Source organism: Monodon monoceros, unplaced genomic scaffold, assembly GCF_005190385.1.
Source record: "Monodon monoceros isolate NGI ecotype Baffin Bay Population unplaced genomic scaffold, NGI_Narwhal_1 Super_Scaffold_7, whole genome shotgun sequence".
NCBI lineage: Eukaryota > Metazoa > Chordata > Mammalia > Artiodactyla > Monodontidae > Monodon > Monodon monoceros.
In genome coordinates, this window is record NW_021703784.1 from 99854937 (window position 1) to 99867687 (window position 12751).

Here is a 12751-nt window from a genome sequence, read left to right on the forward strand (position 1 = left end):
CTCCTGGCACATAGTAGGTGCACAGTAAATATTTGTTGGATGGATGGAGAGATAGATATATAGATAGACAGGCAGACAGATAGATGAGTGAATGGATGGGTGGATGGATGGCTGGATGAATAGGTGGGTGGATGGTTGGATGGATGGATGGATGGCCCTTCAGGGTAGGGCTGAGCCTCACTCATCACATATATATAGGCCCAGCACCTGGTAGCCGCTTTGCCATTGCAGCCACCGCAGAAAGGAGCAGGGCAGAGGCCCAGTGGAGGACGGGGCACCTGCACCCACACTACGAGGAAGGCTGGCTCCACAGACCTCTCCCAGCGCAACAGCCTGGAGCAGAAAAGGTCTTAATACGGAGCCTGCAGCAACTAGCTTGCAGTCACTTGCCAGAGCAGGAGGCAATCACGTCTCATGCAGCGGCTCTGAGACGGGCGCTCGTACCTGACAGGCGGCCTTCTGGGAAGGCAGACTGACCCCCATAACGAGAGGGTGAAGGGCAAATGTCAGTGGTGCAGATTCCAGGGCACCCCTCCTGGCTCTCTGATGCTGAGGCTGACTCGCGGGGCTGAGCCCCTCTTTCCTTGGCAGACAGGCCCACACAGGTGCTACGTGCCCACATGTATTCATTACTCCACTACTTCATCACGTCAACAAATTGCACTGAGCACCACCGTGGGTGGGGGGACTGGCTGGTGCCGGGGTGACAGCGATGAGCAGCACGGACAGGGTCACTGCCCATGTGGAGCTCGCAGGAAATCCCTTGCATCACAGCATCACAAACCACGCTTGGGGTTTGACGCATCAGTGGGGGATGTGGACCCATCTGAGGATGGGACTCCCTGGCCCCTCAGCTCCCGCCAGCTCCTCTGCCTCTCTTCCAACCCAATTTCTCTTCGTGAGAAGCGTCTGCACACACAAACCCACTCCAATGACCCTGCCGCCCTCGCTCTGCCCCCCTCACTCGGCCCCCGCACAAAAGGGCACCGATGCTCTCTCTCCGGGGATCTCACCTGTGCCCACCGCTCTCCCTCCAAACACTGCAGGCCCCCAACCCCCTCCCCTGTCCTGCCGCTCCCCGGCCTCCAGCCACCTGCGTGATGATCCCATTACCAGTGTCTCGGCATCACAAACATAGCATCTCCTTACCCCTGCTCCTCCCAGGGCCTCCCCAACGTTGATGGCGGGCCCCCACCCCACAGGTACTGGGGTACCTGACACCTGACACCTCCCTCTCCCTCATGGTTGCTGCACCCCAAGTCCAGCAGGTCACAGGGTCTTGCCAACTCTACCTCTAATGTGCGCTTGAGTCCCTCTCTCTCCCCTGCTCTGCAAACCCCCAAGGATTTCAGGGACCTGGTGGCTGTGGAGCAGGCGGCCCCGCCCTGGCTGCTGCTGGGGGGGCAACGTGTCTGGCTGGGGGACCTGAGTCTGGAGGCAGGAGCCTGTGCGCGGTGGTGGGCACCGAGGGGGCTCCGAGGCCTGGATGGTGCAGGGGATCTGGGCTTGATGTTGAGGGGGCGGGAGACAGGTTAGTGTTAGGGGCTGGGCCCTGCCACGGGGAGGGGGCACTGGGATGCCTGAGGCTGGCTGGCACTCAAGAGGCGGCGACTGTCACCGGGCATGGGCTCACCGGGCATGGGCGATAGGCCCAAAAGTGAGGCAAGGGCAGTGGGCCGGTCGCCTGCAGGGGGTGCTGGAGGTGAGGGGCACTGGTGACTGATGGGTGCAGGTGGACGGGGCTGGTGATGTCAGGACCAAGGACCCTGCTGCAGGCCTGAGCCCCTCCCCTGGTGGGTGTGGACCTGTTTGCAGGGAGGGGCACCTGGGGAGGGGCCAGCTCAGGCAGGAAGGTGTGGCCATGGGGATAAACAGAAGGGCCGTGTGACATAGGGGAGGGCTGGACAGTGGGGGACCCTGGTGGGCTTGCAGGACTGCGGTCCTGGACCCAGTGAGGGCGTCCTTACTGCACGCAGGCCCACCAGCCCTGGGTCCCGGGCGAGGCCAGGGAAGGGCCAGGGGCTTGGGAAGGAGGCAAGAAGCAAGAACAGGGGCCCCCAACCCCAGCCCAAGAGAGGGAGGAGGGAGGAGGGAGAAAGGGTGGCCTGCAGGGGAAGGAGGGTGCCAGAGGGCGCGGCTTCCGCAGCCCCGGAGCCCTGTGCTGTCCCCGCCCTCCGACCTCAGCCACCCTGAGCCTCGGCTGCCAGTGAGGCCGCTCCTCTGGGCAGAAGGGCCGGGGGGCAGTGAGGCTCATGCAGGCCAGACCCTGGGGACCACAGGCAGTGTCCGCCTCCCGCTTCCCTCCCTCTCCCCCACCCCAGGTGGCCGGCAGGCTCAGCACGGTGGCTCCTCCTTACGGGCCGGCTGGAGAGGGGCCTGCGGGAGCTACAGAGGGAGGCTGCCGTCAACGGCAGAGGGCAGTGCGGGACGCACTGACCATCGAGGTGAGGCGGGGCTGGGCCTTCCCCCTTGAATCTCTCTTTCACGTGGTCTCAGGGCTGCCCAGGTGCATCCCGACCCAGCCTGACCCACTGCGCCTCTCTGGGCTGAGTAGGGCCGGGCCAGAGTGAGAGGCCAAAGCCACAGGTAGGCAGTGCGGCCCCTCATAGGTGCATCTGTGGGGGCAGGATGACCGCAGTGGGCCTGGGCCAGACGGCAGCCCGAGGGGGAGCCATCCTGGGGCCTCTGCTCCGGCTGCTGGGTGTACCCGGTGCCTCCCTACCCCTGCTGGTGTACGGGGCGGCGCCAGTGCCGAGCGGCCTGGCTGCACTGCTGCTGCCCGAGACCCAGAGCCTGCCACTGCGCGACACTATCCAATATGCGTGGAGCCAGTGAGTGGGCCATCCCCTCCACCCTCCGGAGAACCCCAGAAGAGGGCAGGCCTGGCAGCCACCCCTACTGCTGGACCGAGGGAGAAGCAGAGGCCCAGAGAGGGATAGGACTGGCCCAGAGTCACACAGCACATTTTTGGGAGATTGGAGACCAAGGGCTGGGTCTCCCGGCTGACAGTATGGACTTTGTCCCCTACCCTTCATTCCACCATTTGAGACCTAAATGCCCTAGCTACCCCCCAGCTCCACCTCGGGAGAGATCAAGGGGAAGGGAGGGTGTAGGACTTTGTGAGAGGGAGAGCTAAGGGTGTGACGGCTGTACTGCAGGTCCTCACGGGCCCCAGACTCTACTACTAAAGCCCCTAGATGTCTATCAAGGCTGTCACTGCGCACCCATCCCCCACGATGTGCTCAGGGAGCTCAGTCCTGGGCCCCTGAGAGCAGGGCAGCAGTATCTCCTAAGTCTTCAGGACGGACACATGTCAGGGGTCAGGCGTGACTTGCACCCACGAGACATAACCCCTCCGTGCCTCTCCTGAACAGGGCAGTAAAGAAGGCAACACACAGCACCCAGGGGTGTCCTGTTCTGAAATCCACACGACCTTAGGCCTCCTGGGAAGCCTGCGATGGGATGGCAGGAGGAGGCTCTTCTCTGCGGAAGGAGAGCAAAGGCCTCGGTTTCCGGAGGGCTGGGGGTCTGCCCCTCCAGCCGAGCCCAGCCTCTCACTATCTAAGGAGCCGCCCCGAACACAGAAGGGGCCAAGGAAGGTGTGATTGGCAGGACGCTGCCCGGTACACCATCACCCGGCCCTCTCTCAAGGCTGCTGAGAGAGGAGCAGGGGCCCGACCCGACCCTAGGCTTCCTCGCCCCTCACCAGCCCTGAGCTCACAGGCTGACGTCAGCCACGCTCAAAACCTCCCCAGCTTCTCACGCCACCCTGAAGGCTCCGCACAAGCGCCCCTCAACTTTACCAGAGAGACAGCTCAGGCCCTCCCCATCCCCCTCGCTACTCCAGCCACGCAGCCAGGTCTTCTGCCTGGAATGCTTCTGCCCCTTCCCTACCTGACAAATCCCCCGCCTCAGCCTCCCATACCCAGGGCAATGGCCTTGTTCTGGGGCCCAGCGCCCAACCCAAGTCTCCAGTAGAATTCTTACCACGGCTGCGGCCTGTGAGTCCCCAGAGGGTTGGGGTAGTCCGCCTCCCCGTGTCCCCAGCTCCCACACAGACCAGAGGGCCATCGGTGCGAGGGAGACGGGAGAGTGAATAAAGGACTGTGCCTCGGCGACTCCAGTGATGAGCCCCCAGGGTCTGCCGGCGCAGGGGGTGGGGACTTCCTCCCTGGGACGGCCCTTATCCAGGCCAGCTTCCCTGTCCTGAGTGCCAGCCGAGTGGCTGCCTTTTCCAGCCTCTGCTGTGGGCCAGGCACCGTGCTGGACGCCTCAAGGCATCGTCTCGTTTCATCTTTTCCTGAACGCTTTGTGGTAGATGTTGCCCCATTTTACATACGGGAAATCTAAGGCTCAGAGAAACTGTGCCTGGGGGCCTGTGACACCCAGCGAGGAGGGGCAGATTAGGAGTCAAGCGCAGGTCCGAAGGCCTCCAGAGCCAGCTCTGGCCCCAACACCCCCAGCCTGGCCTCAGGCCTCAAAGTCTGGGCATCCAGTGAGCTTCTCGAGAGCAGGGCCTCCCTCTAGAAACCATCCCAAACCCCCTCACTGGCATCACTTATGGGGAAACCCAGTGCAAGAGCTCAGATGGAAAGGGATGGGCCCCGAGCTCCCCCACCCCAGCTAACACACTCATGGGTGCAGCAGGAGGCCTTTCCTGCCCAGCGGGGTCCCCGCCAGCTGCCCCATCTACTGAGTCACCCCAGACCTGTGCTCAGGTGGTCTCTGGTCCACCTGTGCCTGTGCCTCTGCTTCCAGGCACCTCAGCAGAAGGCTGCACGCCTCTACACTGACATACACACACACACATCAGTGAGGTGTACACACGTGGGCACACACGTAAGAAGGTCAACGGGAAATCAGGAAGCAGCTCCCTGGCCCCAGGAGACAGGATCACTCCCTGGCTTGGTCATATCTGCCTGGGCCTCTGGGGGGTCGTGTCCTTTAGCTGTCTGCCTGTGGCCACCCCTCAGTGAAGACCCCCAGAACAAAGGGGCTGGGTGTGGGGATCATGTTTGTAAAGATGCCCAAAGGTGAGATTTTGCCAGCCTGCCGTGGACCTTCTGTCTTGTCTGCCTGCTGCCCAGCTGAGCCTCAGCTGCCTTACTTACTGTTGCTTAGCATTCTTGGGGCCTTAGGGTATCCGGAAGCCTCCAGCAGGCAGACCCCTCTCCCCAGCGATGTCCTCCAGCTCACCGAGTGGTCAGAGCTGTCCCTCTGCCCAAATTCAGAACGGCCTTGCTCCTGGTCCTTCCAGGTGGTCACAGCCTTCCAGGACCCAGGGCCTACCTAATTCCAACATGTCACTCCTCACTTAATTCAACAGGACCTAGAAGCTGGGAGGTCCAGGGCCCTGCCCCTCTGGGGCAGCTAGGGAGTGAGTGTCATCACTGTGGCCGAGTGGGCGCCCTACCAAGGGAGGAGGGGCCTCCCTCGGCAGCAGCCACAGGCCTGCAATCAGCTAGGTGCCACTACCCGAAAGGCAGGTCTTCACTTGGGACACACTCGCTCTTTTGATGCCCGTGCCAGTTTGCTCCTGGCCCCGGAAGCTGCTGGGCACCCTGCAGTGGTAGAGCCAAGGGAAGTGGGTGTGGGAAAGAAGAACCCACCACCACCCCTACAGTCTCCGCCCCCCCGCCCATGGCAGGAGACGCCTCAGGCAGCAGGCACAGGAAAATGCCTCAGGACCCACTTTGGCCATTCTCCTGCCTCCAGCCAGGCCTGCAGCTCACCCAGGAGGGTGTGTGAGGGAGGACAGTGTCAGCAACACAGGCCCCATGTCCACCCCCAGGAGGAGGACATCCTCCCAGAAGAGCCCAGAGCTTGTGTTCCCTCCCCTGGGGGCTTTCATGGCCAGTGCAGGTCTTCAAGGTCGAGGGCAGCAGCCAGACTTCACTGCAAGCTTCTTCCCCAAACTCCGTCCTTCCTTTCCCATTCCCCTCCCCCGGTAGAATCTCCTGACACATCCCTGCCAGTACCAGCTGGCAAGGAGCAGCGTGCCTGGAATTCCGGCCACCCCCCCCCCCCATATGCTGTTTGGACTCTCCTGGGGGTCACTGCCAGCCCAGCCAGACACCAAGGAGCCCAGGCCCGGCCCAGGTGTTAAGGTCAGTATCAGATGCACGGGATGAAGGAGCTAAGAGCAAGGTGACCGTCTCTTACGGACAAGTACACTAAGTCAGCGGCAGAGTCCAGGAAGCTTTCCTCTTACTACCAAGTCCTTGGGTGGCAGGGCTCTTAGCTTCCTTACGCAGAGAGGAAAACACCCAGTCCCACAGGCACACGGCAGTGAGCCGGACTGGGGCCCATCCTTCCAGCTCCTGCACGCTCCCTCTTTCTGGCCCCCTACTCTGATAGACTATTCAAGGCCACTGTAGAATTTCTGGAGTAAGGATGCTCCCTTCTTGATACCAAGGAAATCCTGCCTGCCTCTCTCTGCTTTCTCTGGCCAGTGGTGATGGGGGAGGAGAACCCGAGCTAAGTCTCCATTCCTTGGACCGAGAGAGAGGCAGCAGAAGAGCCGGGGGCAATACTGGCCACAGGAACAGGATGTCCTGACAAACCTGCCTCAGGTCAGGCCTCCCCCTCGGGCTCCCACAGAGCGTTAGAGGCGGCCTCGGTGATGCTGATCTCCAAGACTGCGCAGCTGTAGGAGGCAAGCGGGGCCCAACCCTCCCTCCTGGTGGCTGGTTCGGGAGGGCAAGGGGAGGCCAAGTCCATGGAAACCCACCTTCAGGGGCCGCTGGGGGAAGACTCGCTCTCCCACCCATGTTAGGACTTGGGGGTGGGGGGAAGACTCTCAAGGGCCACTGGGGCACAACCCGTGGTGGGAAGGGTGGTCCCACGATAAAAGCTTTGTCCCAGGATGGAGGGAAGGAGGGGGAGATGAGGCGGCCCTGGGTGGGGCTCCTGTGGGCAGTTGAGCCCAAGGGCCCTCGGTGCTGTCCAGGCCTAAACACAGACCAGGCCTGTGAACTGGAAGATGCTGCAAGAATGAGCTGGCCAGCAGCAGAGCCGCCCGAGGTAGGAGCTCAGGAAGCAGAATAGGGTGGTGAAGGGCCACAGTGAGCCAAGAGCACGAGAAAGCAGAGCCAGGAGGGGGAGGCGAGACCCACCAAGCCGAAGGCAGAGGAGACCTGAGTGACGGAAGCGTGGCTGAGTCCTGTGTCCAGTGGCGTGGCGGCCCACCGTGGCCCCCTGGGAGACACAGACCCACCCACACTCTGCTTGCTCTCCCGAGGGTGCCCAGGTGCGCGGCTCCTCGTATACAACCCCCATCTCAAGAGTCTCGGCTCCTTTCGACAGAGAGGCTTAACAAATCCAGACCCATCTCAGCATGTCTGGGACCATGAGCCTGTTTAGTGTCCCCATGAAGAAGTAAACACCTGGTCTGAGGTGTGCTGGCTCTACTTCCACCTGCGGCCACAGGGGCTGCCCACGGTCAGCCAGGAGGGGGCAAGGTCCAAACCCTAGAGATGTAGAAGGGGCAGAGACCGGAGTTAGGCGGAACTAGGGGCCAATCTGGACTCAGACACTGAGTTACCTTGAGACCTTGGACCAGCCACTGAAGCTCTTCCCACCCAGGAATAACATCACCTCCCCCAAGGGCTATGTCAAGGCCAATGCCCTGCACACACAGCCACCAGAAGGGCAGGCCCTCTTTAGCCACTAGGGGGCAAAACACTGCTCCCGTCTCGGGATTTGTCAGCCCCCAGAGAAGCTAAGGTCCGTGGCCAATGGGACCAGAGACCAGTCATTGCTCACAAGCCTGGGGCCTGTTTGCGGTCTCCTTCCCCAGCCCGCTGGGACATGGGGGTGAGACAAAGACAAGCTGCCCCAAGGTGCCCAAAGTCATGCTCAGCCCAAAACTTTGGGGGCTACTTACCAGCTCTCGTGGGCTCCAATCTGCACCCAGACCCCAGCCCAGAGCTCGGACCAATGTCCCAACAGCACCCAACCCGAACAAACTGCACAGGACCGTTGGATTTGGAAAGTTTTTGTTTTCTTTTCCCACACATTTCCGGGGTTGGGGTGTTATCCAAGACTCAGACACATTTGTTAACAAAGAGAGAAAAAAAAAATGGGGGAGCAGGGAGCCTGTGGGCAGATAAGTGACCCCAGCAGTATGCGGGTAATGCCTGGCTCCCTCTCTTCCCTGCTGCCCGCGCCCAACGGGTGCCACAGGCTGCTGCTCGCGATATTTAGATTAATTGTCTTCAATATATATCTGCATTTGCCTTTCCCCTCCCACCCGCCCCCCACCCTGCTCCTCCAGCAGCTTCCCCATCAATGCACGTCGCCCGGCGGCACACAACAGAACAGGTCTTCCCAGGCCCGAGCCCCTTCCCTGGGCGGAACCAGGCAGGCGCCTCCTCCTGGTGGGCGGAGCCATGGCTCTCGGGGCCATCCCGGCCCCGCCCCCCGCTGGGACGCTCCGCCCATCCTCCCGCCCTTCTCCCACCGACTCTGGAAACCCAAAGGGAGGAAAGGAAGGGGGAAACCAGACACACACAAAAAGGAGAACTGGGGAAGGAGGGTGGGGACAGAGAGACATAGCAAGCCTGGGGTGGGGACTGGAGGGCTTGGGAAGAGAAGGAAGGCTGGGGGAACAGAGGGAGGAGGAAGAAAAATGGAGGAAAATGAACAGGACGAGTAGTTGACACTGTACAAAACCCCCAGTCTTCCTTCCCTCCCAACCCCACCAAAATAAAACTACCCCCCTTAAAAAAATAAATCAACCCAGGGCTGTGAGCACGTGCCCTGCCCGATGGGCGCAGAGCTGAGAGGGACAGACAGCCCCAGGACGCACGATGACTCCGCGCCGACGGACGGCAGGAGGAAGGGGACGAGCACGGGGTTTTCCTTTTTTTTTTTTTTTCAATTTTTTTGCGTTTCCTCTTCGTGAGAGAAGTCTGAGGCAGCCAGGGAGTGGGTCCCCAGGGCCCCGGCAGGGAGAGGGCCGCACCCTCCTCTCGGGCCCTCCCAGGAGGGGCAGCTGGCAGTGGGCCGCGGTGCCGGGGGCTCAGACGTAATACTCCTTGTCTTTGTTCTTCTTGGCCTTGCTGGGCGTCTTGGGGGCAGCCGGGGCCTTCTCTTTCACCACCGCCCCGTTGCTCTGGGCCGAGTTACTGATGTAGTTCCGGCTCTGGTCCACCTGGTAGGAGCCCTCGTCGCGGTTGCGGTACTTGTACATGGCATAGAGGAGGATGAGGATGCAGAGCGCCGCGGCCGCCACGATGCCCACCACCATGCCCGTGGTGCTGCTGGACTCCCGGATCACCTCCACTGCGCCCGGCGGGCCCCGCTCCCCAGGCCCCGTGGGGTTGGCTGTGGGCAGATGGGGGAAGCCGGGGACGGAGGTCACGCCGGGGCGCAGGGGAGGGGGCCTCCGCGGCTCGAAGGACGTGGGGGCCCCGGGCCCCAGGGGTGGGTTCTCCAGCAGGGGCTGCAGCGGGTCTCGGTGGTTCATTTTGCCCGCTGGCAGGTTCGGGGCCGGGGCGGAGGGGGCGAGCAGCACCCCAGGGGCGCCCGTGGCCCCATCTGTCCTGAGGTTGGGCCGGGGAGCGGGTTTGCGGGGGGAGAGGAGGGTGGTGCGGTCCGTGACCAGGGGAAAGGTGGTGTAAAAGTCCTCGTCGTCCGTGGGGGGGAGGCTGGAGTCAAAGACCTCCCCGGAGGCAAAGCCCGAGGCCTCGATAGGCTCCTCGCAGTCGCTGTCGTCCTGCTCGGCCTGGCACGGGCCCCCGGCGGGCGGGCGGCGGGCCGCGGGCGGCGGCAGGGTGTCTTGGGTGGCACCCACGCCCGTGAGGAAGGGGTAGAAGGTAGGGGGTGGGGGCACGAAGGGGGATCGGGTGGCCACGGGAGGAGGGTCTAAGGAGTCCTCCGTGATAATGGGCAATATTAACTCTCCTCCTAGAACAAGAGAGAGAAGAGAAAAGACAGGGCGTCAGCGAGGGCCGGGGTGCAGGCGGCCGGCACAGAGAGAGAAACAACAGCCTCACACACCCAAATCGGTTCCAATTGGCTTTGGCGGAGACTAGAGCGGGCTGGGCCCGCCCGCCAGCCGGCCGGAGCACTGCGCTTTAAGCTTTAAGCGGGCAGCGGCTCGGATGCCCTGAGCACCCCACGCACGGGCTCTGTGGCTCTCTGGGTTTTGGTCTTTTGTTTGTCTTAAGAAACCAAAAGGAAAAGAAAGGAAATAGAAAAGAAATGGAAAAGAAAAAAAGAATTCTACTGGTTTAAGGCTTTAAAAACATACAAGAGCAGCATTTAAACAAACCTAACAACAATATCTTTTAGGGTTTTTTCTGGGTTTTTCTCTTTTTTTGCTTTTTTTTTTTTTTCTTTTGTTTTTAAAAAAGAAGATAGCATACCACGGAATTCAGGCAACTTACATCAACAAATAGGCCGTGTGATTTTAGCATGAAGAAAAAAATTACAAACAGAGCTGTGTAAGCGGGTTCTCCCGGAAAAAATAAGAAAAAAACAACTTTTCCGTACAACGTTTCCTTTCTATCTGTTTGGTATCTCCCTCCCTCACTCTTCTCTCCCTGAACAACTTGCTTCCTCCAGAATACTCTCTCTCCTCCCTCACTTGGGCCCTCTCCCCCTCATTAAACACAAAGCTGAAATCTGCACAGTGAAGGCTGGCGTTGAGGAACTGTTACCGCCACTTGGTGTCAGTGTGTGGGGGAGGGAGGGAGCAGTGGGAAGGAAGGCTTGGGGAGGAGGCACGTGACAGGCAGCTGTGTAGGAATTGCCTCATGGGTGAGAGGACTTGGGAGGGGATGAGCATGGGAAGGGGCTTTGAAGGCTAACTGCAGGTTGGTCATGGGGAGAGGAGAACTGAAGGTGGGAGGTGATGAGGTCCAGGAGGAAGAGCTGGCAGGGACACACGGGCACATTGGAGGAGGGTCCTATCCTATAGGACTTTGGGAGTGGTGGTGAGAAGCCATGTTGAGGTAAGGAGGTGAGGAAGGACAGGGAGTGAGTGAGGGAATTGGGCAGGGACACATGATTCTTGAGCTAACCCTAAATCCCCAACTTTCTCTTTCTTCACCCTCCACCTCTGACCCCCACTGACTTCCCCCCCTCCCCCTCCCCAGAACCCCCATGGGCCACCAGGACCTGGCCAGGGCTTGACAGCCTCTGGCCCTCTTATTATTGTTAAAACAATAATAAAACAACGGAAAGAAGAAGAAAGCAAAAAAAGAAAAGAAAATACATACACAGCCATCTGGGAAGGATGCACTTGCTAATATAGGGCCCAGGAGAACTACTGGGGAGGGCCTTTGGGGTGGGGGTGTAGGTCTCCTCACTCCCTAGGTCGGATAACTGGGGTCACTTGGGCCAAAACTGCAATTCCCATCAGCCCCAGAGGGTGAGAATTACAACTCCCATTAGTCCTTACAGGGGTGTGGACCACAATTCTCATCAGCCCCTGGGCCAACAACTACAACTCCCATCAGCCCGCTGGGCCCCCTCTCAAACAAAAGCACTGCAACCCACTGGTCTGGGGTAGAACAGAGCTGCAGCCCTGGGTCTAGGTGGCTGGTGGAAGGGCTCCCTCCTCTTGGAGGGGTAGCTCTGGGCCTGGTAGGGGCTGTAGGTTTCCTCTCTAGCTCTCCCTCCAGCACAGCTCAAGCCCTGCCCCCATCTGAGTGCAGCTCCCTGGTCTCTCTGCAGGGTTTGATCTTCAGAGATCACACCACAAACCTCCCACCCGCTCCATGGGAGGCTTCTCAGGGCTTCCCTGACAGACCCCTCTGCCCCAGTGCATCCAGGCCAGCCATGTGCCACCACCACCACACCTTGGCACCTCTTCTCCTCCTCCCCCCACCCAAAGCGCTCTGGTCTCCACCCTACTGTTCAAACACCTCTGCTGATCCTTCAGATCGCAAGCTCCAGCAGTTTGGCAGAGCTGTCCTTGGCCACACTAGCCAGCTCAGCCAAGACCTTGCTATTGAACTCACAGCCTTGCTGAGCTCCTCAGGCTGCTCTCCCCACCAGGCTCCAATCTCCCCCTGGACAGGGGCTCACCTGCACCCCAGATTGTGAAGCCTCGGGGCACCTGGGCTTCCACCGGCTCAGCCACACTGGAAAACTGAGCCAAGAGCAGAGAAGCATGTTTTGTGGGGCTGGAACTGTCCAACCCCAGCTTTTTATGGAGGAGGATGCTGAGGCCTGGGGTGGGCAGGACTTCCAGGTGTCACTGTCAGGTTACATGAATGAATAGACTATCCAGTCCCTTCTGTGGCTCTCAGAGGCCAGGCGAGGGCCAAGTCTCACAAGGAGCCCCGGAAGGCCTGACTCATCCTCCCCACGCCTGCAGGAATCTGCTAGGCTGCTTGACTCTTGGCTTGGATTTTAATGTGGGAGGCCAAGACCTGTTCTGTCATTAATTCCTGTGTGACTGTGGGCAAGTTTCTTTCATTTTCTGGGCCTCAATTTCCTCATCTATAAAATTAGGGTATTGGGCTCCAGGCCCAGGGTGAGGCCAAGGCCTGGATCCCAGCCTGTGGATGAACATAGTTTGTCCTCCCATCCCTACTGAGCCCTAGACCCACCAAGGATGGCCCAGCAACCTGGCCCCTGGGTAAGTGGCAAACTCAGCTGTTAGGTCTCAGGAGGAGGCTGGTAGCCCTTCGAGTGGTAGCACCTGGGCCCAGCCATGACAAGGTTCCCTTCCCTGTGTGGACCCTGAACACATCTGGGGTCCTCACTGCTGGCCCACACCACCTGCCCCCTTCCTGAA

At 60.5% G+C, this 12751-nt stretch overlaps 2 protein-coding genes across 6 annotated transcripts in view; one reads left to right on the forward strand and one right to left on the reverse strand.

The window, feature by feature from the left end:
• The window catches only part of LOC114887631 (solute carrier family 22 member 11-like), a 45254-nt gene extending 41816 nt beyond the window's left edge, over positions 1-3438 (forward strand). The window contains 2 exon segments of the mRNA XM_029209414.1: positions 2628-2831; positions 3375-3438. Of these exon segments, the coding sequence (XP_029065247.1) occupies positions 2628-2831; positions 3375-3438 (268 nt within the window).
• A 4542-nt stretch (positions 3439-7980) lies between these two features.
• Positions 7981-12751, reverse strand: part of NRXN2 (neurexin 2) — a 109964-nt gene continuing 105193 nt past the window's right edge. For 3 of the 5 annotated variants that reach the window (XM_029209459.1, XM_029209463.1, XM_029209462.1), the window contains one exon: positions 8289-9909. In XM_029209459.1, coding sequence (XP_029065292.1) covers positions 9023-9909 — 887 coding nt within the window. In that variant the 3' untranslated portion in view covers positions 8289-9022. Of the gene's footprint in view, positions 9910-12751 lie in introns of all 5 variants that reach the window. The other 2 variants (XM_029209461.1, XM_029209458.1) reach the window with 2 other exon arrangements.